The 27866-nt window shown below is 41.9% G+C and overlaps 1 protein-coding gene across 1 annotated transcript; it reads right to left on the minus strand.

Moving 5' to 3' along the window:
* Positions 1–603: 603 nt before the first annotated feature.
* Positions 604–27866, minus strand: ankrd27 (ankyrin repeat domain 27 (VPS9 domain)). Its single transcript, XM_084018282.1, has 28 exons — positions 27718–27866; positions 25337–25459; positions 23508–23618; positions 22169–22477; positions 20984–21043; positions 20712–20765; positions 19735–19800; positions 18214–18290; positions 16961–17082; positions 13900–13978; positions 13363–13489; positions 13093–13185; positions 11997–12118; positions 11456–11538; positions 11133–11248; positions 10757–10849; positions 10349–10546; positions 8890–8943; positions 8332–8448; positions 7778–7822; positions 7583–7699; positions 7322–7516; positions 6781–6900; positions 5636–5809; positions 5465–5558; positions 5073–5151; positions 4916–4979; positions 604–4029 (listed from the first exon to the last, which is right to left on the minus strand). The coding sequence occupies exons 1-28, from the start codon at positions 27745–27747 to the stop codon at positions 3382–3384; spliced, it is 3570 nt and encodes a 1189-aa protein (XP_083874408.1). The 5' UTR covers positions 27748–27866; the 3' UTR covers positions 604–3381.

The following is a 27866-nucleotide window of genomic DNA, read 5'->3' on the forward strand; positions in this document are numbered from 1 at the left end:
TCAACAGCTGCCACTTTGTTACTGCTGTTCAGAAAGAACTTTAACTTGTAATTGTTATCACAGTAATGTTACCAAATGTGGTTAGTAGTAGGCCTAGTACTTCTATTATTTGTAGTAAAACTTTGTGTTTTTATATATATATATATATATATATATATATATATATATATATATATTTTTTTTTTTTAATACAATATTTTATTATATAGTACACCCTGTGCAACATTCTGCTCTATATTCATGTACTATGCACATTATGTTATATTATATCAATACATTTCACCACCACATATTTATATAATCATAGTTCTGGTGTTATAGTTTGTGGCTTCATATAACATAACATACTATACTTTACTGTTACTTACGCCATCACTTCGTCTGATACGGTATCGCAATATTTTGCTCATAATTCAATACTATTTATATCCTTATTTTAATTTTATATACACTTCTAATCATTTATTTAATTGTACATGTGCTCATTTCTGCCTTTCTGCTGCCAAAACGACCATACATGGGGATCAATAAAAGCTCATCAACATTGTCAATATTTTTGTTAAATGTTATTGAAAATTCTTCAGGGGAAAAAAAAAACACAGCTGATGAAAATATAATTTATTTCAATAAGTTTATTATTGGCTATTTGGGTGTGAATTAAATAAGGCACAGTCACATAATAAACATCCAAACCTGAAAATAAAAAAAAACTGGTACAAAAACCATTCAGACTTGACTTCTGATTGGGTTTGGCATCCTTCAGTCTTAAATTCGACACCGAAACACGAAGACGTTGCTTCGCTGAAAAAAAATAAAATAAAAAATACAGCAGCCGCGACAGAGACGGAGTGAAAGCAAACGGACAAATGGGAAAAAAAGTGACCGAAACACACAAAAAATTAATAGAACTGAAGCGGCAAGCATCGTCCTCACTGAAACATTCGCAGTAAAACAAGTGAACTATGTGACATCAGAGTGAAGAGTAATACTGACGCTTATACAGTCGTTTCATAATGTTGTAAAGAATCTGTGTGAAATATCTTCTAATGTTTAAGGACCAAACTGGTGGTTTTGCATGTTTTATTTTGCTCACTAACTACTTTATATATGTTTTTACATCACTGCTGACAGTTCTACTGTAAATACCATTCGACCAAACTAAAACATTTCCATTCTCAATTAATCTACCAATTAGTTGTTTAATATTAATTTGCACCAATTAATTTACTATTGATATGGAAAAAAGAAACCCCAGGGTCCAAATACTAGTAATTTCATTTCATTGTGTATTTTGTAATTGATACGTTCTTTGAGCTGCTGGACATGACTGTTAAAGAGATTTTGATCTCGGTAGATAAATGTAAACTGCTGATCTTTCTGCAGCAAGTTTTAAGTTTATGTTTTCATAGAAATAAACTAAAATAGACAGTTTGATGAGGGGAAAATCAATCTAAATATGTCGGTGTGATTTTAAGAAAAAGGTGGTCAGTGATGTAAAAATATAAGATTCGTAATTAATGGGATGAATACAATAAAAAATAGCAGTACGACCCCGAAAAAATAAACACGTTTTAACATCCAGGAGAAGCCTAACCTCTCTGAACACATGACGAGGATCGCCAATAAAATAAAATTATCCAGATAAAAATATAAGTGGAAAAGTCCATTTTCTAACACTGAAAACAAGCCGACAACTAGTATTAAGTAAGTAAAATGACGCATTCTACTAATGAAGTCTGGTGGTCGGATCAGAGCTGCAGTCTAGTGGCTAAAACTAAATGTTCAGATGAACTAAAACACATCAGTCTGCTTCCCTTTTTCTTTTTGTGAAGGCGAGAAGAAGAAAGTGCTTCAAACCCGAGAGAGAGAGAGAGAGAGAGACAGACAGAGAGAGAGAGAGACTGTTGAGATGGGAAGATGAAACAACGTAGGAAATGTTAATTAAACCAAAATGTTTGCCACCAGACTCCTTTGACAAAAACAGGAATTTTACCACCGTTGCCTCCATCGATTGCTTTGTTTCAGTTATTGTGTGACTTTTTAAAAGCGTTGTAACACCAACGGGCCAGTGTAAAAGGAGACGTGTAACATGGAAAAATACACTTTGATGTATCATTGTGGCTTTAAAGGGCCAGTGCACAGTTTTCCCTTCGCAGTCAGTGCAGATTCAGTAGTGTCTGCTGTCGTGGCCGTCAGCTCAGACGGACGACGGCGTTCTCAGGTGATGAGTTAGTAAGATAACAGTCTGCTGATTCTACCACCCACACGACGGAGGTGAATGAACTTTTAAAAGATTGAGCTGCGTCGTGGTTTTTTCCAGGAAAGACGTTCAGACGATTTACAGGCGAGAAAGTCAACATTCTCACCGGAACTACTTTCTGTCAAAGAAATAGTCCCTATGAAAATGAGCTGATTATTGGAGCGCCGGTGTGATCAGCACATTCACCTCCATGTGTGTTTATGACACAGTTGTACCCGTTTACCTCTATGTGCTCACATTTCCTATTTCTCGCTCTCTTGTTGGGAAGTCGATCAGCATATATATAAATGTAGGAAACTCCGTTAATTCTAGAGACGTTTAAATACCATGTTTTTTGCCTCCCGATACTTGAACTTGTGTATCAGCCAATATTGAGAACTGATCTGACACCACTGCCTTCAAAACCAAAAAAACACATTATTCTACTATCAACAAATATTATGATTTTAATAATGTATTAGAAGCTTTTATATCTATTATAAGCTAGTATTGCAGCAGGACATAATTATCTCTCATATCTATTTTATTTTACTGTGAATCTCTTGGGTTTCTCCAAAAATTAAATATGAACGCATCACAATGTTATAATTTACCTTCAACTAATACAGACTTTTACTGAAAAGAGCTCAAATGCATCATAATGGAACCTCCGTTAGCATTAGCTCCATTATTTAGCCAAGTGGGGCTATGGCTGCCCACCTGCTGCTAAAAGCTAAAGCTATTAGCTAATGCTAACTAGCGCTTCCCCTGCTGATTTCAATGCTGATTTGTTGTTCATAAAGTAACAATATCAGGGGAAATAATATGGTGCACTAACTACAGGTGTTCAGTAGCAATCAGGCAGCGTAAATGATGACGTGATATCGGATATCTGTGCGTAGACTTTTAGGCTGCATCGGAGGCTTTTCTGATGGTATCGGAACATCTCTAGTTAACTCCCACCGCTGATAGAAACGCCGGTGAACCAAAGCGTCAGCTTGATTCAGCTCAGTAGGAGCAGCATCATCAGAGAGTCAATGTCACATCGGATATCAAATTGTGTGCTTTCTTTTTCCCATTTTTGGTCTTTTGGTATTTGTGTTACATGGAGGGAAAGTCTGACTCCTCACAATGTCTACATTTCAGTAGCTGCCTCCATGATCGACGTCCCTCAGGTCACCTCCATCGGCCTGGATCGTGGGGTGGAGGTCAGCGGGGCAGGTGGGCCCGGAGTCCGCGTCCTTGCCTTCCGACTGCAGAGCCTCGTTGTCGGGACGAGTCTCAAGTGACTCCGACTCTCCGTTCAGAGGGAGGAGACTCTGGTCGTTGGTGGGGGACGGCTCGGCGGGGTGGCATGAAGCCGAGGGAGCGGGTGAGGTGTTTGCAGGCTGAGATTCAGTCTGAGTTTGAGGTTCAGGCCAAGGTTGAATCTGAGGTTCAGGTTCAGTCTGAAGTTCAGGTTCAGGCTGAGGTTCAGATTCAGGGCGAGGTTCAATCTGAGGTTCTGGTTCAGTCATAGGCTCAAGTTCAGGCAGGCCACTGCCATGTGCATTTGAGGGCGAGGATGGCGAGGTGTCACTTCCGGTGCTGCAGTTGTCAGTGTGTGTGTCGTCCACCTGATCACTCGTGTTGGGAGTGTGTGTGCGCTCTAGCGGTTGTTCTCCTGAGTCCAGGGTGTGGCAGCGTCCCAGGGGACGCCCTCTCTGCCAGGGCCCAGCGTCGAGGCTGGCAGACGGGCTACTGACCTCCACCGTCTCCCCTCGCCTCAGTCTCCTCCGGTCCGGATTCCCCTGGAAAGGAAAATCCAGACCAGACCATAAGAATGGGATTAAGTTAAAAGACCTGGTCATCCTGATGGCAGCTGTTGGTTTGTGGACTACAGTTTTGAAGACTTGAGTTTGGCATTATGCCGGTCGCCATCTTGTTTTGCAACCAGTGAAGGAAGTGAGCATATTTGGAATGATGGGTGGATCAGAGAAACACAGACAGCAGAGCGGCACCCAAGCAGAAAACTTACTGGATCTGGATCCATCTGGATTCGGGTGTGGAGCTGCTAACAAATTACCCTTCATGTCTTTATGCTGCATTCTCTCTGCTGGCCACCAGGGGGCGACTTCTCTCTGATTGTATAGAAGTCTATGAGAAAATGACCCTACTTCTCTCTTGATTTATTATATCTGTAAACATTGTAAACATGAGTTTATGGTCTCAATCTCTAGTTTCAAGTCTAGCACATTTAGTCCATTATGGTCCATTTAGAGTCAAACAGACCAGAACGCAGGGGATGCTTTAGGGTCGAAAGTTAATTGTAACTCTTATTCAGCATCCAGTCGTAGCTAGCTTCCCCTTCTTGTGTCACTTCTGGTTGCAAAATAACAAGATGGGTGACAGCCAGAAAGCTGATGTCAAAAACTGTAGTCCACAAACTAATGGGTGACATCATGATGACAATGTCTACTTAATAATAACTTAATACATTTAAGCCTTTATAAAATGTAAATAGGTGAGATGAAATGACCACCACAAACAGGGATATTAACAGACAGGCTGTAAACGTGCTGCTGTAAAATTGAGCATTTTAACATGGAGGTCTATCAGGATTAACTTGCTTTTGGAGCCTCAACTGGCCATTTGAGGAACTGCACTTGGCTACCACAGTCATGTGGGCTCTTGTACCTGATTCTGGCTTGTTGAACACCTGGAAGGGGGACCAGAGGAAACTTTCTTCATCTGCTGCATCCTGGATCAAAGCAGATGCAGACAGAGTTAATACAAAGACCTTGCTGTTGGTAACGGTCTCTGTGAGGGGGGTGACGTGTGGCGAGGGGGCTACCTGCTGATGGACTGGGCAAGCTTCTGCCTCCTGCCGTTGGCGTGATCCTGCAGCCTCAGACGCTGCACGAACGAGTGAGCTGCAGCGACAATAAGGGATATTTAGAGAGAGTTTTGGGTATATGTTTCTTTTGTAATTTATTTACATTTATTTGTAATTGTTAATTTCTTAATTTATTTGTTATTTTATTTATTATTTACATTTACTTGCTCATTTATATCTAACACTATGTTTGTTACTTTTTTTTATAACCAAGAATGTGCTTTTTGGGATGGGTGGGATTTTTGTGGATGTAAAAAAAAAACAATAACCATAAAAAACCTGAAACAGGACATCTGACAATAACAGAGAAAATTAGGCTGGAGTAGACAACATTATTGATTATAGATTACCCAGGGCTCCTTTGGGCACAGAGAGGAGTTTAATTGGTTCAGCATCGGGAGAAAGTCCGGATGCTTTCTGCAGAGCTCTCAGGATCTCCGTGTTCTGCAGGGGGAAAATGGTCAACATGTATAAATAAATATTACTACTGCAATGTGCTGTAGTGTGCGTTGTAGTGCCACCTTGCCACCCAGTTCGTAGGCACAGTCCAGCGGCGTCCTCTGCCTCTTGTTCCTGAGTCCTGGCGAGGCTCCGCCCCTCAGCAGCAGCTCCACCAGCGCCTGGTATCCACCGCGCACCGCCTCGTGGAGCGCCGTGTTCCCCTGAAGGTTCACCACGTTCACCAGCGCGTCGCTCTGTTTCAATCAAGGACATTTACTCAAGTGCTATACTCACGTAAAAATTCAAGGTACTTTTACTTCACTACAAGAGTATTTCCAAGCTTTCTACTTCTACTTCTCTTCACCACGTCACACGACACAATATTATACTTTTATACATTTGTCTGTTGTTTGACAAAAATTTTTATTTTTTCACTTTCAGTTGTGAATCAGTTCATTTCTGACGTTTCTGATCTGAGATTCTGCTTGTAGCTGCTCATCACATGGATTCTTGCAGGTCGAGTCATTTTTATGTTGACAAAACTAAGAGAAAAGTTATAATCAATGTGTTCGATGTGTGCACGTGTATGTCTAAGCCCCGCCCCTCGGTGAAACAGACAGAGGAGAGACGCTGGAGGAAGCAGGGTGCCCGTTAACTACACTAAAACACAGTAGACTCTCGAGTCTCGACAATGTGTTTTTTTTCTTCTTTCCGTTCACCTTAGGTGCAGTGACAAACACTTATAATGTTCGGTGAAACCCCGGTTTTTATAAATGAAACGAAATTCCACGTTTTACATTTGATTACATTTTCATTGTCAAATTGTGCGATTCCGTCCACGTTTTCCGCATTGCGGAAATCATAGGGCCCTCCTCGCCGTGCCCCCCCTGTCATACCTCCAGTTTGAAAACCACTGGATTAAACCAACCATCAGTATATAAAAGGGGTTAAAATGCAGCGGTAACATTAACCCTCAAACCTGTGACAGTAAAACACATTAAGGAAGGAAATCATTATGGGGGTAGTGTGTTCCATCAGTGGGGTCTCACCCACACCATCCTGGGGTTGTGTGCTCAGGCAATGTACATGGTACAGATGAAAACTAGCCTTCTGGCTAATTCTGTCTTTTTTGTGTAACCATGGGTTCTATAAAATTGCACTATCCCCTTTTAAATAAACTAATACTAATACTAACACGTATCTGAACACAGTGTGTGGTTTTCACCTGTAACAAGGTGGTGGCCGTCTCCAGGTTCCCACAGAGACAGGCATGGATTAGAGGCGTGTTGCCATAGTGATCCTTCTTGTTCAGCTTGGCGTTGCACTCGAGCAGAAATCTGACCACCTAAAACCCAGACACAAACACAGAGTTACAACTTACTGATCTGAGGTCAGATTGTTGTTCAGACACCAAACAGCCAAGAAGTTTCATTTCTCTGAGTGAATCCAAGATGACGTAATTGTATAATGTTTTCTTATTGTGAACAAATTCTGTTTAAAGGAACTTTGTGCAGCACTCAGGGGGATTTATTGGCAGAATATAATATTAATAAGTATGTTTTATTTATTGATCTCCCAGCGTTGAGGGAAGATAACGTAACGTTTTGAACAAGACACTTAAACAAATTAATACAAAATTAAAATAATTATTGATTATTATTATTTTTTTAAATAACGATATTTGTGCCAGTGTATTGATAACGTATCTCAGCAGGGAGTATCACGATATATTATACCACCACAAATGTACAGCGGTCGGCTCCTACCTGGACGTGGCTGTTCTGGCTGGCCAGGTGAAGAGGCGTGGCGCTCTGGTTGGTGCGGGCATTCACGTTGGCTCCGTGGCGGATCAGCAGGGCGGCCAGCCCTGCGTGGCCGTGCAGCGCGGCCACGTGCAGCGGTGTGAACCCGTCCACGTTGCAGCTGTTGACGCCGAGGGCTCCGGCCTGCAGGACGGACAGCTGCAAGAGACAGAGAGAGTGAGAAACCGTCTGCCATCCCGCATCTAATAGTCGGCGTGACGTCACCTTCTGAGTGGGAGCGCACTCGGGACACTGGCACAGCGGGTGGCAGAGCAGCGCATCGGACCGGAGCTCTGCTTCGTCCTCCTCGTCCTCATCCATCCACTCCAGCAGGTAACGCACCTGACGGAGAAGAGCAGCTCATTAATCCAGTGAGTCCACTTCCACAGAAGCTGCTTACCATGTTAATGCGGTTCTCACCATCTCCACGTCGCCGTCGGCCGCAGCACGCAGCAGCTTCTCCACCTGTCAATCACACAAGCAGGATGTAAGGTGGTACAACAAAAACAAAATGTCATAAATACGTGATGCTGTTTGTGTCCGCATGCTGTTGGTTTATACACATGTCATCATGGGATTGTGTTTTTGCGTGGTCTTATCGATTTGATCGATCTGTGTGAAATAGTTGTGTAAAAGGTGATCTGAGGTCTCCGGACCGCTGGCAGTCTGAACTCCAAAGACTTGGAAATGTCCACTATATTAAAACAATAAATAATCGATCGCCAAAAAAATATTAAAGTGATTCCAGTATGTTTTAGTGCCATTTTAAGAAAAGACAAATGCCCCCCAGCAATATACCAGCAGCAGAATACCAGCAATAAATAATAACAAAAATGTTTTTGTCATTCTGACCAGGATAATAATTTATATTAACTTTCCACATCGCCCCATGCCTAGTCTCAGCCAGGATGAGATATCCGTTGAATATTATGTTTTTTGCTTTGACAGTAGGACACTACATCCTTGGGGGTTACCTCGCGGTGTCGGACACGCTCCCCCTCCGGTTTGACCTCGGAGCCCAGAGACGACGTGCTGGAGACGGAGGAGCGACGGCTGCTGCAGTCGGAGGCCAGAGGGGAGCGACTGGGAGACTGAGGGGAGGAAACGGGGAGACACATGTAGTGATATGGGTGTTTCGGTGGGTTTTTATAGGAAGCAAAACTGCACAAGAACATTAAAAAAAATATTGCACCTTGTTTCAGTTGAATCTTGCTCTGCTCTATGTGATCCTTCCTTTCATCATTCATCCATCCAACCAAAGAGGAAACCAACCACCCGTCCCTCCCAGCTTCCCCAGACCACCCAACATATATAATCCCTTCAGCGTGCTCTGATTCTACCTCGGGGCCTCTAACCAGTTGGATTTGACCAGAGGCTTCCAGGAGGATCCGGATCAGATGACCAAACCACCTAAACTGGCCCCTTTACACCTGAAGGCGCAGCAGTTCTACTCTGGGATGCCTGAGCTCCCCCCCCCCCCCCCCCCCCCGTGACCTCTGCCTCTGACCCTTCAACCTGACAGAGACACTCACGTCCAAGCCGCTGCACCGACGGTCGTTCTGACTCGACTGCAACAACACGAGGATCTGCAAGAAGATAAAACACACTTGTATCAGCAGCAGATTTTCTTCAGTGTCTATTATAATGATTTTGCTGATCTGAGGTCAGGAGGAACAGCTCTGTACCCACGACCCGGCCGCTCCATCACCCTCAGGTGGAAACAAGCAGCGACTGATCAGATTAGTGAAACTACAGAAACATGACAACGTGTCGGTTTAGATGAACGTTTCTATGATTCCTTTATTCTCTTCTACTGAACTTGGACCAGCTGCTGTATGAAATCTCTCTGAATAAACCAGAATGAGGGAATACGTTTTCAGGGCCTTTAAAGCTTCAAAGGGACACTTTGGTGGTTTGGTTGTATGATGTTCTGTTCCATCGTCTCAGTATTTAAAGGAGGAGTTATGGGATGCAGGAACTGGGAACAGCTTTTAGATCCTTCTGTGATTTGTTCGGTAACTTGTCATATTATTTTTTTTATATATTTGTTTGCTTTTACCTCACAGAACAAATAAGTTGCTGGTTATTTTGTTTATGTTATTGTGCGAATTTGTTTTTCTTAAAGGGCTAGATCATCCCAAAATCAGAAAAACATTTTTTTGTCTGACATGTAGTGCTATTTGTCTATTGTTTTGGTGTCGGTTGTCTAGTTTTGGAGATATTGGCCGTAGAGATCTCGATCTTCTCTACAATATCATGAGACTTTAAAGCACCTGATTAAAATCATAAACTTAACTTGCTGCGAGCAGTTTCCTGTAGGAACTACTGTGGATAATCTTGAGTAACCGTGTCATGATGTTCGGAAAAAGACGTTGCTGCGCTTTGAGCACCACAAACCCAGCAACATCTAGTGCAATTATATTGGACAGAAGGTTTATTCTAAATAATGTTAGTCTTAAACTGATATAATTTTTGAGGTGTCTAAAATTGCTCCAAACAATCATAAACCAAGAAAAATAAATCAAACCAACCTCCAGAATGAAAGTACAGCAAATTTGATCGTATCCGTTAATGTAACATTTGTGAGAAATTACGACTTATATATAATCATTTTTGGGATGTTTTGACAACAAATAAAGGTGAAGAAAAAGGGAATCATAACGGTCAGAGGAAGGAGGAAGAGGTGATCAACCTCAGAAGACTATTCTTTGTCTAACTGGCCTCTTCTGTGCCTACAAGTGTTTAATCCAAAACTCAGCCACAGAAAGCAGCTTCAGGTGACGCTCGGCCACCAACTCACAGCCAGGAGAGCAGAAACCTGGATTCAGTCTGAGGAACTCCAGCATGGAGACCCAGAATAGTTGGAAACAATGTTGCTACGCAACAGAATAAAGATGCTCTACAGTTTGTAAGCAAGAAGCCTCCTGCAGGAGTAGAAACACACTCGGAGACAAAAAGCAGAACAAGACTCTTCCTGTGTTCGCCGCTGACCTTCGAGTTGAGCGCACACTGCAGCGGCGAGTCTTTGGCCTTGTTGAGGACGTGAGTGCTCGCTCCGTTCTCCAGCAGCACCTGGATCACGCCCTCGTAGCCCCAGCGTGCCGCCATGTGCAGCGCCGAGTCTCCCTTGTCGTTCTGCAGGTCGAGGCGGCACGTTTGGACGTCGTAGTACACCAACGCCTTCACACACTGACACAATAAAGGAGTATTATCTTATCTTAACACGCAGGAACAGCCGCCGTCAGGACACATCCATTACAATCTGCATCAAATGATTAATTGCTTGTCTTGCGATTTAATAGATTAATAATAATAATAATAATAATAATAATAATAATAATAATAACAATAAAAATTATAAATATAACAATAGAAATAATAAGTGAGTGAGTGACTTACGTCCTCGTGTCCGTACATGCAGGCGAGGTGCAGCGGTGTGTTGCCGTTGTTGTCCTGAGCGTCCGTGTTCGCCTTGTAGTGCAGCAGCAGCAGCTGCAGGAAGAAAAGGTACATTATTGATTGATTTTAATGAATATTAGTACGATACAGTTTCTACTATTGTTTCTATAATATTTCAAGGAGACGCCGCAGGTAAAAAAGGGTAAAAACACCCTATCCCTTCCCCAGTTTATTATATAAGTAAGGCTTCTGAAATGTTAATTTGAAATACCGGTATGCAAAGAAATAATTATTTGACTTATTATGCACTCATTTGCATACACTCGCAGATCAGAAATCTGAACAATGAATATATTTCTATTCTCCTATTGGTCACCGTGACGCCCTGGTATCCTTTCTGGCAGGCGAGGTGCAGCGGCGTGAGGGCGTGGTAGTCTGTGGCGTTGACCGCTGCTCCTTTACACACGAGCAGGTCGATGAGCTGGGCCTGACCTGTCCATCCCCCCGCACACGCACACGCACACGCACACACACACACACACACACACACACACACACACACACACACACACACACACACACACACACACACACACACACACAATCAGAACCATTGCTAAACAATCTCATGTTTGAAACCTGTGTGTGTTTGTAGGTATGTCTAGGTGTGTGTCTGTGTGTGTGGTAACAGCTGCTCACCACAGATGGCGGCGACGTGCAGCGGAGTGTAACCTCGGTCGTCTCTGGAGAACGGCGTAACGATGGACGGGTCGTTCAGCCGCCTGCGACAGGAAGTCAATTTAGTTCACTGTGGTGGTTAACGACCCGATGGATTAATCAGCGCGTCGCTCGCTCAAACCGACTCGTTACAGCAACGAGTGCTCTGGGGGGAAATTTAAGACTTAATAGAAAACATTTAAAATCTCCTAAGAATACTTTGTCTTTTTAAAACTTTAGAGAACAGAATCAGAGTAAAGCAGCGTCACATGTTCAGAAAATGCAAGTAAGATCAAGTATTTCTTCATGACTCTTAGCAGTTTACTGCCACGTACAAAGGTGGTTTAAATTTCACAAATTTAATGCGTGTTAAAAACATGAGTTAAAAAAAGAAAAAGAGTAAAAAAGGAAACTAGAACAACATGGAAGCTTTGTCTCATTTACATTAAAATGTTCCAAGCTGCTAAATTAATATTTTAACTATATCAATATATGAATATTTCCTGCATGTGTGGATGCTGACCCGGACAGCTGGAGGTCACAGAGGTCACAGGAGCAGAGCGGATGACACATCCTCACGTCCTCGCTGGCCTCTCCTTCACTCAGCAGACACTGCACCTCCACTTCGTTCCCATTGGCTATGTGCTGCGACACACACAGACAATTATGGAAATAATATAATATTCAATCTCAACACTAAATGTTAAAGTCCCAGTCGGCAACATTTTTTTTTATCATATTCACCGAAGCCGACACTATGCTCCGATAGAACAACATAAACCATCCAGTTTCATAAAAAAAACGCACCTCTACGCGCAGGTGGAGCCTGCGTAGAGCCTGTTGTTTGTTTTGCAAAAAATCAACACAGCCCGGCTCATCTTGTCCAATCAGCACGCAGGGCTTTGTTCGTGCACACACAGAGCCCCCTTCCCTCGGGTCGTACCACTATCACAGGGGGGAGGCGGAGGGACGTAGTAACAATCTTCCAATTCCTCGGATAAAAACCGAAACGAGGATGTCCAAAACAACCAAGGAAAAGAAAACACCGGTGGAAAAGAAGGAAAAAAAGAAAGATTGCGACGGTGCCCGTGATAAAACCAGAGTCAACATCGGACCCGCGTTTGAAAGGTGGCGTGATCTAAGGGATTTCAAAGGGCATGGAGTCGAGGGGAAGGAGCTCGGTGGTCGTGGGGGAGGAGCGTGAGAGTTGTAAACAAACGGAGTGCCCTCGATCCGCCGGACTTTAAGGAAAATTGCATCCTGAGCTGAACATTAACTGCAGCTATTTTGATAATCGAAAGAGAGCCAGAGCCCTGCTGTTTCAGTTCTTCCCCATGTAAATATGTACAGTCAACAGTGACACAAATGAGAGAAGTATATATTTTTTATCAAGTTTGTCAATTGAAGATCATTTTGCAAGTCTCTGTTTGTCGTATCATTTAGTTTAGTGTGAAACGGCTCATTGAACTACGTCAACACAGCTGTTAGCTTGGGTGGCTAGTAAGACGAGCTAACTTAGCTTTGTTCCATCACCAGACAACTAGACTAGATCCAGCAACTCTATTTTACGTTTTATTTACTTATTGAGCACTGCATGGTGCTTTGGTCCAGCAGCTTACCTCAAACAGACAGTGGATGGGCGTGGCAGTGCTCTGACACAGCAAACTCATCCTCTCTTTGAACAGCGACTTGTCGTTCAGGTCACCTGATCCCTGCAGGGACACGGACATGGACAGGGAGATGGACAGGGACAGGGAGATGGACATGGACAGGGAGATGGACAGGGACAGGGAGATGGACATGGACAGGGACATGGACATGGACATGAGGTTGAGCTTCAGAGCCATCACACAACGCGAGTGCAGGGAAACCGGACGAGTGCAACTCACCGAGTCCTGCAGCTTCCCCAGCTTGATGTACTCCACGGCGGCCTCGAAGGTGCTCAGACAGTAGCTGAGCTCGTCTTTACTGGAGTGGCTGAAGCAGAAGTTCCTGATGTAGCTCAGGTTGGCCATCCTGAGGACAGACAACACATCAGGGCTGTGAGACAGGCAGAGACGTCCTGCTGATCTCACAGCTAAGACTAAACGTCATCTTCTCTGCTTTGGTTCTTATATTGAATATTATCTTTCTTTCATCTGAGAGGAAATAAAACTGATCACTGTGTCCACTTTTCTGCTTTTTGACAAAGAAATCAGTTTTTAATTAATGAACAGAGCTCTGGTGAATTTAAATCCGAACTGAACTAATTCAACTAATCTTGGGATTAAATCAATCCTCGTCAGTGCGACCCGGTCTCAGCTTTCAGTTTTGGTTTCGTCCTTTTTCAGCTTCCCTCCTCTTGAACATTAAGATTCCAGAAATCAGCTTCTTCTTTTCTTCCACACAAGCGACCAGGTCAAAGGTCACAGAGACCAGTCACTCACCAGTTGGGGATTTCCGTCTTGACCAGCAAATAGAGGATAACAGACAGCAGGTCGTCGGCACACACAGCTTCGATGCTGACTGCAAACAGAAACACAGTGGGTCAGCGACGGGAGGCATGGAGCCAATACATGCAGAGCAGATGGGGATTATTAGCAGGATTTAGAGCTGGGCAATATATCAAGTTTTTAAAATATATCGACATATTGGGTGGGTTCAAATGGGTTCAAATTGATTTTCTGATTAAAATCTATCTTAACTTGAATGTTCCGATATCGATTAATAAAATTCCAGGATCGATCTTTTAATATATGCCTTTTCCCGTGGATGCCTGAAGTACGGCCGTGAGTCTCACGCAGCTAGCCATTGGTTCTTCACGCAAGAGATCTGGCCACGTGAGAGACTAGTGGTGGTATATTGTGACATAAATGATTGGACATGCACTTGCATATTTATGCAGATTTGTATGGTCTATGAACGACAAGGAATTAGAATTATTAGAATGGAACTACCACAATGTTTCTTCAGTATATGTCTTAATTTTGATTAATCAACCACATGATTGGACACCATCTGATTGAAACTATTAAAACAGATTTCATAGGGCCCTAAATAGCTGGATGCATTACATATACTGTATGTTAAGTGGGATGACAAATAAGTAAGCATATAGGGTCATTCCATGTGAAAACAGCCAATATCGGGGTACCATGTACATGGTACCTCTCGAGTTGGCTGAAAAGCAGTGAAAATATGCCTTATGTTACCAAACGAGGGAATCTGAAGTTTCAGGTCAATATCTCAAACGATTTGCCCACTTTTCAAGTGCCACACCCCTTTTTGACACATGCATTTCATTTTTTGGCATTTTTGGAGGCCCATAACTTCTGTTCTAATAGTCATAGAAGGCTGAAAATTGTTCTGTTAGTTCATTGTAGTTTGTACTACACAATTCTGAAGGCAACATTCCTTACTGTTTGGGTGAGAGGTGGGTCACCAAAGTCCTAAAAAGTTTTGACGGCATGTGTGATTTTTCACTTTTTGGGTGCCCCTAGCACCACGATTAATGATCATATTTGTTCTAAACAGAATTATTTGTTATATTTGGGAACTTTGCTCTTGCCAAAATGAATTTGAAAGGTATGGTACCACTGGTGGGGGTTTTATGGGGGTCCAAAAACCCTTTCGAGCAGAGGTGACTCTTTTGGAACCCTATATTTGGACCCCCAAATGACCACGTGGGCACTTGATGATCTTAATGGGATTTATACCAGATAAAGATACATATTTGTTCTTTCTTTTAATTAAATAAAATCGTTGACTTCTTCAAAATGCACCATTTTGGATTTTTTTTCCAGAAGAAGAATGGAAAAAAAATCCAAAATGGTGGAATTCTCAGGGAGAATGTAGTGATGATAAAGCATGAAAATAGTGGAAATATTGTACTATATTGTACTCTGTGATGGCAAACAATTAAATATTCAGACTGCTGGACATTAACTTTCTGAAAATCACAAATTAACCCCTTATCCCCGATGAAAGAGACCCGCCTGTGACAAGCGACTTGCAGCACGAGCAAGTCTGCAGGCCACTGATGCAAACCATATTCTGACACCAATGGAGATGTTTCAATGGGCAAAAGAAAACATTAAGAACATTACATTCTTCTTTGTTAGTGCAGAAAAAACAGAAAAAACACGAGGAAACGTACAAATTGGAGAGACGTTACTCCTCGGCCAAAACAGTCAGTGGAACACGATCGCATCATTGCTTTATACCAATTTCCAAAAATATCACACAACGACTTAGCTTCGTTGTGTGGCAAAGTCATGTTACAGGACAAGTACATTTTATGTTAATGGGGAACTGCTGCTGATCCAGGTTCAGATCTGGCAACCCTAATGAGCCGAATGATTATGGTCCTCGGATGACGTGATTCACATTTCAGCCCTCCAGGCGTTTTCACAGCTGGAGGGCTGAACTCGCTTTTCTGCTTGAAAGAAAAAGGAGAGAATAATCTCAGGACTTTTCTTGTGTCTTTATTTGCATGTTTGGTTTTAAGGTAATCCAAAACTTTAAATTTTGTGGTATTCTGCTTAAGTTGCTGACTACATATCTAACGGAGGATCAGTGATGGTATCTGAATACAACACTGAAAACACACTCTCCCTCTGTCCGAACCAAATGACTTAATTGGTCGCTCGACAAACAGGAATTAGGATGGGAGTGTACCACGCTGCAGGCTGACAGGGGGGGTTTGTTGTGGGCTCAGATTTACAGAGCAAACCACACAAATGCATTAGAGGCCATCAGAGCAGGTATTGTACCGTTTGCTGATCTGATTAGAGGAAGCGAGAGGACGATCGGAGATCGTGGAGAGTTCAGTCCTCCAGGCCAGAGAGGTAAAATGGATCAAAATGGAGACAAAGAAGTAGAGGGGTCTCCCTTTCAGACCTTTTGACGTAATTTTTTTTCCTCCAAGAACTACATTTACAGCCAGTAGATTTAGAACAAAAAAAAAAGATGTTTTGAGAAAATCGACTGCATCTGAAGTGAACCGTGAACCTGCTGCAGTTAATTAATCCGTCTCTGATCACAGTAACGATGCAGATCTACACTTCTAATAAATGAATCAACAACACAAACAGCTTGTTAATCTTCTGTCGTTAACGCTGTCTTCTTCACAGCTGTTTGACTGAAAATGTAACACGCATGTGCGAAGTCGAGCCGTGATGTCACCGTTTCCATGGGGACTAGGTTTTGTTAGTTTACGCTGGAATTCTGTATTCAGAGGAATTCAGTCTGGAAACCACTTTCAAATGTCTTCCATCTCAATATAATGAAATAATTAACTTGTGATCTTGAACAAATGCCATTTTCTATACATTTTAATTTGGAGCACGGTTGTTTTCTGCCTTCAAAACTGTTCTTTTCTTTAAAATGTTTCCTCATTATAAATCACTGATAACATTCTGACTAATGAGTGGTGTTCATGTCTTTTGGATTCATTCAGGTCAGCTGACTGAGTCCATGAATCTGGGGTGGGAGTGAGGTGGTTCCTACCGGAGGCTCGGGGGGTTTGGGTGGCTGTCAGGGCGACGCGGCGCAGGCAGAGCAGCTTGAGGAGGGGGGAGGTCTTCTGGTTGAGCTGACTCAGCTCCCTCTTTGCTCGAGACAAGTTCATGCTGCAGAAACACAAATATAAAACACAGGTTTTCATGTACCGGTCGATTTTGGTCTATTTAGCTTCTTTACAACTAGTGGCAAGAAAACATTAAAAATACACACTTAGATGTTTATATCATTACTTTGTCTATTTGTAGATTCACCAAAAGTTAGCATTAGATTATGCCTCATTGGCATATTTCAGAAGGATAATACAAATAAAATATTGTCTTACTGTAAACCATCAGCTGGGGAAGTGTAACAGTGATATATGTTTAGCCTACTTTTACCATATTCACCCGCATTGTCTTCAAAACATAGCTAATTTAAAATCAGTTTCTGTTTGTTCACTTATCATTTACAGCCTGATTTATACATTGTATTACTAAAAATGGAGGAAATTGTTTTTTATTTATGCTTGAAGACAATATTTTTAGATTTATAGAGCGATACAAAGCGATAGCCAAAAGAATTTATGCGAAATTAAACCCCTCACAAAAAAACTTGTACAAAAACAACAGTTACAGTGAGCTGATCAGTTTGCGGGGAATCACTGAGATTTTCAATTAAATAAAAACAAAATTCTTATCACAAGGTCAGCTGTCAGCTGTGATGACAAGTTACCATGACAACGATGCAAACTCAACGTTGTGAGATGACTAAATGCTGTGGAAAGAACAACATTATCATGAGAAAGTTTTGTCCGATTTAGTAACTGTTATTAGTATCTTTAAGAACTACAATGAGCGGATCAACTATATGTGAACTTTTAGACGATTACCTACAGATCACTTTTATTTTACAGACGACTTTTTCCCCAAAATGATTAGACAGTTTTCAGATGGATTTTGAAAGTTTTTGCAAGAAAGGAGATCTTAGACGTCGTCTCTCTGGTGGTGTGTTCATGGTCTATCAGAAATCTGAGATTTGAGAGACACCTGCGAACTTTGTAAAATGTGGTTTGTCTCCTGGATTACATCTTCTAACTATACGGCTCATCAACGTGAAGCTTTTTGGCAGATTAATTTAAGTTCTCAGCATCTGAAAGAAAAAAGCGCATGACCTAAATGAAAAAACATCTATTATCTAACTTCCAGCCTTCATAGTGGCCGACGTTAGTGGCCATGGAACATGGAGGAATAAGGACCGACCTGAAGTCAGGTTTCACTCCAAGCTCATTCTGCTGCAGCTCCTGCAGACTCCTGGTGGTTTTGTTGAAGGCGGCATCCTGTTGACACAAGAGCAGCTCTTTGACATCACACGGACATGAAAACACTCAATAATCCGTTTTCACAATCCGAGTTTTCATCTCGGCAAAATCAAAGGGACAGAAATGAAGAGGAAAGATGAAGGAATCAAATCAAATCTGCCACGAATGAGATGATTCACACATTCCAGTTTGAGTGAACTAGAATATCTGCCAGCATTTATTTCAGAGTTAAAAGTTGTGAACACACAGCAGCTGTGTTTGCTGCTTCTGTCGATGTTCAACTTTACAATTGTTGTGCAAAAATGGCAGCACTAGAAATAAGCTGATGATAACCAGAGATGGAGGACATATTCCAGGTTTTTTCCAGTGACGGTGTGACCAATGGGGATCAGGCCATACACGAAATATGAATTATATTTAAGTCGAGATGAAATTAAAAAGGCCCTTTTAACCATTGTAGGTTGCATCCTAAGTCATAGTTTCACCTAATTAGCAATAAATGTAAAGGTTTTCAACATTCAATATCCACTCATCACTTCTCCCTGTAAAACAAAATATGACTGGTGCAACAAGTGCCACAGTCATCTGTAGCTCCATATCGCACTACATTCTAAGCCCGCCCACTTTCCCATGGTCCAATCAAACTGCAGGATTTTATTTGAATACCTTGTATCTGTATACCAGTGATACTGGAAAATATTCACAGTACAAACGTTCCTCTTTAAAAGAACAACAATCACTAACCCAGCCACAGATATTACAAAGTAGCTTAAAGGGACAGTTCAGAATTTTGGACATAAGACCGCAATTCGCGCAATTCTTCCTCTGTATATTCAGGCTCGTACAGGTACGGTTGGGTTTGGGTGGAAAAAAAAACTCCTCATCAGAGTCTTCAAAAGTTTCAGTATATTCTCCAAAAGTGTCCATTTCTGTGAGATTGAAGAAACTAGCACTGCAGGCTACTCTGCGTCTGTAGCAATGACAGCACGTAAACAAACTATTATAGAACCGGTAACTTATAAGTGCTAGGTGATATCACTCCGCCGCTGCCATAGCCTACTAGGAAGTATGACACGCTGCTGCTGCTGCTGAGACATAAATCCTTAAAAATGATAGGTTGGTTTTATTTCAAACATTCTATCAACACAGATATGTACATCGATAGTCTGCCGTTACGATTGATTTGCCTTGGGTGCACTGTGGAGTGGGCAAGACTGTTTTTAATGCCCGTCTAGCTAAGAACCGTTGACTTGCGCTAGCCATAGCATAAGCGAACTCGGCAACTAGAAGAACTGAATGAAATATCTTGAAAACGTCTCCAGACGTCTCGAACACACCGGCTCACTTGGTCTTATGTCTAAAATTCCGAACTATCCCTTTAAATGGACCTGTAGGCTGTCAGCAGGGTTTACAACATCGTTGACAGACATTAAAGTAGCTTTTAAGTCTTAAAAAAACCTACCTGGCTGGCTTCAAGCGTTCCCACAAAGTTAAAGATTAAATCATGGATACCATGATGAACATACATCTGGAAAGAAGAAAACACAGTTTAGTTTACACAACAGCAGAAACACAATGTAATCAAACGTCTGCTCTCTCTGACATTCATTCATTCTTCAATGCAATGCATGATGGTCTATAACGTTCGGTGATGGACCATCACTCGTACACTACTTTTCAAGATGAATTGTGGGATCCACTACACATTCAGGCATCTCTACAACATGTAAAGTGAGCCTTTAACTTTCATGTAATCATGTCTATTTACTTGTGAATGTAAATATAAAAGATACAACGGTTAGTTGTTTTATCTTTTTAGCCAAACAGACTACTGCAACGCTAAAGAACACTGTCGGCTCGTCTGAGCCAATGTTGTGTGTGGGCAAGGGCCTCCATGCTGCAGACTCCAAATGACCTCACAATCTCCCGATGGTGGCGCCCGTATTGGGGCATATTTTGGCTTCACTTTTGCACAGCGGGAGGAAGTGGAGACGCGCCGTCCATCTTTAGATCCAGTTTGTGGTTGCGATGCGGCTCTAACTACCTGGTTGCCATTAGCAACACAGGACACCTCACAGATTTGATCAGTGATAAGTTGGTTTGTGTTGACTCGAAACATGCAGAATTCTGATAAACTTTTTGGTAACTTTTGCAGGCAAACCTGCATTTGACAGTTATTTAATCCATCGTTAGTGTTGAATGCAACCAATGAAATGAGATGCTCGTTATTTTAAAAACAAAAATGAAGAAGAAGACTGGGTGAAGCTGTATAATCAGTTAGTTTATACACCATCGACCCTTCATTATACTCTTTTAAAAGTCCCTTTTCAAAGTTGCGGTTCATGTGGAAATCTGATTATGTCATCCGTCTGTCTGTGAGCTCTGTCATTTCGCAGTTAAATACTGAAACCAGAGAGGGTGAAGCTGGTGTGACGTTACCTCGACCGCCTGCTTGAGAAGCGTCATCTGAAGATCCTGCTTCGCCAGAAGTTTCTGGAGAAAACAAACACATTAATCAGAGCAGTGAATGCTGTAAAACACTTAATGTTGCTTTGATAAAGCAGAAAATCGAGAGACACAGATGTTCGTATTAGAGGAGCTAACGAGCCGAGACATCATCATGTCCTGTTGAGGGGTCTGCTTTCTGGGATTACGGCGGAGGGATCTCCGTGTAAAAATGATGTTCATGTCACAGTTGAGGTTCTACTCACCAGACGAGAGTCTCTCAGCAGACATTGAAGACATTTAGTGTAAAGACCGTTCACCGAGTCCTGAGAGGAGAGGGAGAGGAGGGTCAGTCCTGCTGAGAGACCTTAAACCTTCCGTCTTCTGCAAATCACCGTTACTATCACTGTTAATCCTAGAGGTATTTATTACTAAAGTCTGTGTGTATGAGTCTATTAAACTACTTAAAACACTCAACCACAAAATAGCTGAAAATAAAACTTTTTTTAATGCTTTTACTCAAGTGCTGTAGTAATATAAGAATACATTTATTGTTAGAAGATATAACAACACAATGAAAAAGCAGTTTGCTGCAGGAATAAATAGAATAGATGAAGGAACAAAGGAGAAAAGACAAACAAGGAAGAAGAGATGAAGAGAAAGAAAAAAGGAGAAGGATGAAGACGAAGGTGAAAAGGGCTCAACAGCAATAGTTGCCTGGTTGCCATTGGCAACCATTTGGGGAAATTGGAAACCGATTTATCACTTTAGAAAAGAGCTGCATTATATTTAAATATCGTTGTTACAGTCAGAACCGGAAAACACTGCATCGGCTTTCAAGATGGGGACGAAGCAAATTGAGTTGTTTGAGTGTACCAAAACTTCCACCGACAGGTTTACTTCAACTCTTGTGCAAATTAACTCAACGGAGCAAAAAAGGAAATTGGTGAAGTCTTTGGAGGGGAAGTATATGTAGGGTTACTGGTACTATGTTTTCATCGCACACACGCAGAAGCCAAATCTTTAGTTTGCAATTATTGAAATTTCTTAATTTATGTTTGCCATCCTGTGGCTTTTGAGTGTAACCTGCAGGTGAGTACACAGAGGTGCTGCCACCTAGTGGTGTGGCTGACTGAAAGGGTACCTTTAGCTTATAAAGGCCAATAAACAGACATCTTTCGCTACAAGCAACCAAGCCTCTTTTATCTCTCCAACACACATGGACTTGCAAACAAACAAATGAGAACCAAGCTAGATTTGTATGATTAAACTGACATTGAACTGCATCTTATTGTTACTCAAAATAAGCTGAAGAAAAATGGCATCCATATTTTCCGCTTCAACAGCCAACAGCTGATGCCCGGTTGCCTGGTAACTACATCTAACAGTTACTGCTGAGCCCTGGTGAAGAAGAGGGAGGAAGAGCAGAGGAAAGAGAGAACGTGTCCTACTATGTGGTGTCGGAGTCCCTTCCTCTCCTGTTCCCTGAAGGACTGACAGAAGCCGTGGATGAACCGGTCCAGTTTCTGGGCGTGGCGGCCCAGGAACTCCCGGACGTCCTCCACGCTCTTCAGGCAGTAGGGGGGCAGCGGGCTGAGCTCAGCCGGGCTGGGGTCCACCTCCACTGGCCTGGAGATGCACAGGATGCTGTAGCTCTGCTCCTGGTCGTTGTAGAAGGTCTCCTCGAACAGGATGGGGACCGATGAGGGACCCGGGAAGCCAGACCCCAGCAGGACCTGCCTGTCCTGGATCCTGACCTCCTGAAACCCACAACGAGAGCAACACCTCTGTATTACAGTCGTGAAATACTTAAATATAAAATAAAAGTAATAAATGTTTCCTCTGTCCCAGAAGAAGAAGAAGAGGCATCGTGCTTTCACACGACACTGAGTGATGTCATGGGGGTTTGTCACTTGATTTTGGAGCATAACTATTGGAACATCTTATTTTCATCCTCATCCAAACTGGACGTTGGAGTTGACAATAAACATGTTTTTGTTTTGGATCCAGACTTGGGGCGGCCAGTAGAAACGTCTGGAACGTCTGGAACGGGGGGGGGGGGGGGGGGGGGGGGGGCAGTTTAACAAGGAGTAGATTTCATTTCCTGTATTCTGATGCATTTTAATGTGGTTTGATACTTTTATCTGGCTAATTGAGAAAAAAATATGGGTATTTTTGGTAAAGTGGTCGACTCCTGTCAGATGAATTAAACATTAAAAAGCTAAAAGTAGGGAGAAATTTATTCCATGACTAATTCAGACGATCTATTTATGTTCGCATGCAATTGCAATTTCTGTTGAATGAATTTCTGTTGATGTTTTCAAATGAACGAGTTAAGCTGAGAAGACAACTGTAGTCAGAGAACATTCTCTTATAAACTACATTTCCCTGTCAGATTATTCCTTACGTATTATATTATTTTCCTTTGATAATAACGTGAGCTGAGCTTTTATTTAGAGCTTATTTACTTAAGTGAAAAAAAATCAACATCCTGGTAATTAACAACAATACATATTGATTTATCAGAATGGGGAAGCTCGTTACATGGATCAGCTGTTGCACTGAAATGAACAGGATCACAACTGAAACAGAAACAATTTTTATACGTAAAAGTGGGCGGTTCCAAAGTAATGATTTTAAAAAGTGGGTGGGCGATATCTCACATTAATGCCTTTATCAAAGCCCTATGAAAAAGTGTTAAGCATTAAGTTGAGCATTATATACGAAACAATTATCCTGTAAGCAACGTTCTTAGTTGCTCTGATGTTGACGAAGGGAAGCAACATGAACCTTTCCATCCACGGTACGGTATCCGTCCTCCACCGGCTGCAGCACGTAGCTGTCGAACTGAGAGTCCGAGTAGCCGCCGACCGTCAGACTTCCACAACAAGGCACCAGAACCTGCAAGAAACATTTAGACTGTCCAATTCAATTCATTAGACGCAGATTTTTGAAACGACCAAATCTAATCCTCCTGATGCGTTGCATCATCATTCGTGACTTTCTGATCAGCAGATTCTCTTTTTTAAATTTTTGTCCCAGATGAAGAGCGATAAGATGATCAGACACTGAAGCTGCCTGGTTTACGAGATGCTGACTGATGTCAGGAGGACAAACTAACTCTGCTCACTGCTCACTTGTATCTCATTGCTTTACTTAATACAGCACACATTCAATTTTCTAAACCTCAAGGGGATTCGCATTCAGGGTAAAATGCTTTACTCAAATTAATAATAAAATTATGAACAAAATATTTACGGATAGATAGATTCTCAATAGTACAATAGTGTGCCGTCTTTAATGTGGCGTGTTGTGTCAGCAGTTAGCTGTGAAACGCAGATCAGACGCTGTGATCCAGATAGATGCAGCTTCCTGCTGATGTTTCCAGAGTCGCACACATCTGATCCTCACCTGCTGAGGTTTCAAGCATTCTGACGAGCTGTCTCTCTCTCTCTCTCTCTCTCTGTCTCTCTCTCTCTGTCTCTCACACACACAGAGAGAGAGAGAGACAGAGAGACAGAGAGAGAGAGAGACAGACAGAGACAGAGACAGAGACAGAGAGAGAGACAGACACACTTCCGTCTCTCGTTTTGACACCGGCATCAAGGCCGATCCAGATTGGTGGACTGGAAATGGTGGGGTTTCTATAAAGGAACTGGTTTAAACTGGGAGAGTCTAGAATCATTCAAGGTTTCTATATTGTTCCCATTTCTATTTTTATTCTTTATTTCGGTGTATTCTGAATGCTCCTCAATCTCTCCTGACAGTAAAAGAACAAAGCTGTCTGATTTCAGTTATGTGTTTCCCCTATCTGAAACCCAGCAGGCCTGCAGACGGTCGGGGAACTCGTTGGGAACCCACCAACAAGCACCACGATGTAAAAAAGGAGAACAACACTGAAACCAGATAGTGAGCGGTTCCTTATTCCTGAGAAGCCCCGTCTGATGAAAGACGACTAATGAAAAAGCGACGAATAACAATAAATCTGGATGCTTGGTCATATTGAGTTGGTGAATTCTGGAAGTTTTAATTATGAAACATTAAAGCTGGAAACTGAGTTGAACCAAGACTGGAAACTTCTTTAAAAGACGATCTCACGGCACATCACACTGCTTTGACATTTACTTGTTTTTCCAACTTGGTTCAATCATGCCTATCAACCATCACCAAACCTCAAATGGGTTTCCTTTACAAGCCTTTTCTGCTTAGCTTTAGTCCACAATGACACAAATGTTTTAGCCCCTTAAATATGTTATAAACACATTTTTAAAGAGTAAATAAACCATCTAAAAAATGGAAGTAAACTTGTTAATGTTTTGTTGTATTGAGATAATATTGTTAAACATTTTTCATTGTGCATTGTATTGGGCTGCATCATTGCATGAACTGTGCTATACAAATGATGTAATTATCATTATTTCTTTTTGCAATCTTTTGGTGAATTGAGGAGAAATCTAGAGATGTGTAGTCAAATTAAACATGTGACATGTTACGGGAGCAAAAAGGTCTCAAAAATGACAAGTGCATGAAAAGCATTTCGTCTGGACTTCAATTAGATAAAAATCACGGTCAGCGGAGTAAAGAGATGAGGCTGGTTTTCGCAGGTTTTTTAGACTCACGATGCCGTGCAGCTCTGCCACTCGGCTGCAGAGGTCGGGTCTCTGCTTCTCCAGCGCCAAGTAGAAATGGTTCTTCAGGATGTTCTCATCATATACAGCCATAGGGAGCTGGAGGTCTGGATCCTGGTGGGGACAAAAGGAAGGAACCGGTTCAACACAGCTGCTCGGTCAGAAGCTGTTTAAAGGGGACATATCGTGGACTTTGGTGTTCGGAGGGTATCATGGTGCAGCACGCTATTTTAATTTGCTTGATTTTAAATGTTTCTTTGAGTCACATTCCTTTTATTCCGGCGCTCTGCTGACTCACTGAGCTTTGCTGCCGCATGTTGAAGGGTTATATCCATCCAGTTTTAATGTTCTGTGTTGTAAATGTCTTTTATTTTCTTTTAGCCATTTGTTTGTTTTTAATAGTTTGATCAGTGGGCTCTTTAAAGGCCGACTCATCAATACTCGTTTTGTCTCTTCATGAGCTGCTCCTTAATTCAGTCTGGTGGGTCGACAGACAAGATCTGCCTACAGCAGAACCAACAACATCAACTGCTATAAATACATATTAATAGATAAAGTATGACAGTGATTTCTTAGTTTCCAATCAAAAACATGTGTAAATGCTGGACAAGTTACAGCCAATTATTGTTGATTCAGGGGAAAGCAGATCTTATGACTCCTTCACATCTCCAGATTCTTTTTTATGATTATTATAATAATAATATTAACCACTTTGCTGAAATCATCAGCTGAGCCTCAGGCTACAGGACAAAAAGTCCCTTTCAAACTATTTTCCAGACCAGAGCTGCAGTCGTCACCACTAGAGCACCGAAGTCTCAGTGAGGATACGTGTGACCCGTCAGCAGCAGCCGGCCTCAGGCTTAAAACCATGCAGCTCAACTGATCTGGAGTCAGAAGACAACGTTTTAATACTTCATTCATGTTTTACTGGAGTACTTTCACACAAAGATGCTTTTCAAAGTGGTCGCCAGGCAACCAGGCATCAGCTTTTCGTTACAGAGACTGAAAGTATGGTCGCCATTTTTAATCACCTTATATTTTGAGTAACTAAGATACTATGCAGTTGTACTTGACAAAGAAAATAGGGAATAAATATTAAAGCGATATCATTTTCTGTACAGTTGAAGATTCTTCTTCATCTACACAAATTAGCTTTTTTTGGTTCTTGTTTTGTTTTGTTTTTCACCTCACAACTTTAGCTTCACTGTCCCCAATACCGACGGCGCTTCCATGCAGTCAATACCCAAACATGCAGCGCCGGCTGCTTCCGCTTCTGACTGGAGCGGTGATACTTAAATATCACTAATGATAACAAATATTGCGAATGTATTTATTTGTGGGTTCATGTTTTGCACGTTAGAAGTGGTCAACCAAAGGCTTGGACACCGTTAAATCCTGCGAGTTCTTCTGCTACTTTTATGTTTTAGAATCAGAAATAGATCTATTAAGTAGGTTTTCTCATGTGGGTGCTGCCATGTTGCAGCTTAAGTGTTGCTCACGGGCTCGTTGACATAGTAACGCCGTTAGATGAGAGGAAGGTCACCGACTTCCATTAAAAATGTACTTAAAGCCTGTTGTTTAATGCCATACAGTCACAACAAACACACAAAGAAAGAAGAAGTAGCATAAACATTAAATCGTACAATTATTAATATATATGTTATTAAATGTAGAGCTGTACAGTGTTTTGGTGATTTAGTGAGTTTCTCCAAATAAAAACGCTGCTCTCCACTATTTAAAATGTCACCGGATGATTGTGGTTAAGTTGAACTAATACGTTTTGACACTGTGAAAACTGAACATCACTCAGATTACCTTAAATTACCTTCAACCTCGTTACTGACTGTCGGACGCAGTGTCCGATTCACAACATTTATCACGTTAAAAGTTAGAACAATTCATCCCAAGGGGAACGTGTATGTCTGAAACAAACTCCAAGACGATTCTTCCAGCAGGTGTTGAGATATTAAAAATCTCTAAACTAACAACACACCTGTAACACTTTATCCAATCGTCTGAACCACAAACCAACAAGACAGATTCCAGATGCACCGAATTAGATTAAAGTAAAACGTAATTCATCCATCAATGATGCAACAACAACAACAAAAATAAATCATATAAATCCACCACAAATAAACAATTAAAACAGAAATGACCATAACAATGAGAAGTGTTTTCTGGTCATGTGAAGAATCATAATAAATGCTTCTGAGGGCATCTGATAAGCATATCAATGATTTAGCAGCCGGAACGAATAAATCAGTTCCTTCCTGCCATGTTCATCATCATCAGATTCAGCAGAAATCCTAAAACCGGTCCATCTGCAAAACCCTCCTCAGGTTTAAAACCTCTTTATCGGACCAACTCACCTCCTCACTCTGCTCACAGACCAGCTTCATCCTCCCTTGGCTCCAGCACCCACAAACTGGGAACAGACGGGGACAGGTCCAGCAGAGCGGAGAGGAGACTGGTGCAGCCTCGCTTCAGACGGCTCAGCTGTGATGAAACTCAGTCATGT

This window comes from Eutrigla gurnardus, assembly GCF_963514095.1.
Source record: "Eutrigla gurnardus genome assembly, chromosome: 9".
Lineage (NCBI taxonomy): Eukaryota > Metazoa > Chordata > Actinopteri > Perciformes > Triglidae > Eutrigla > Eutrigla gurnardus.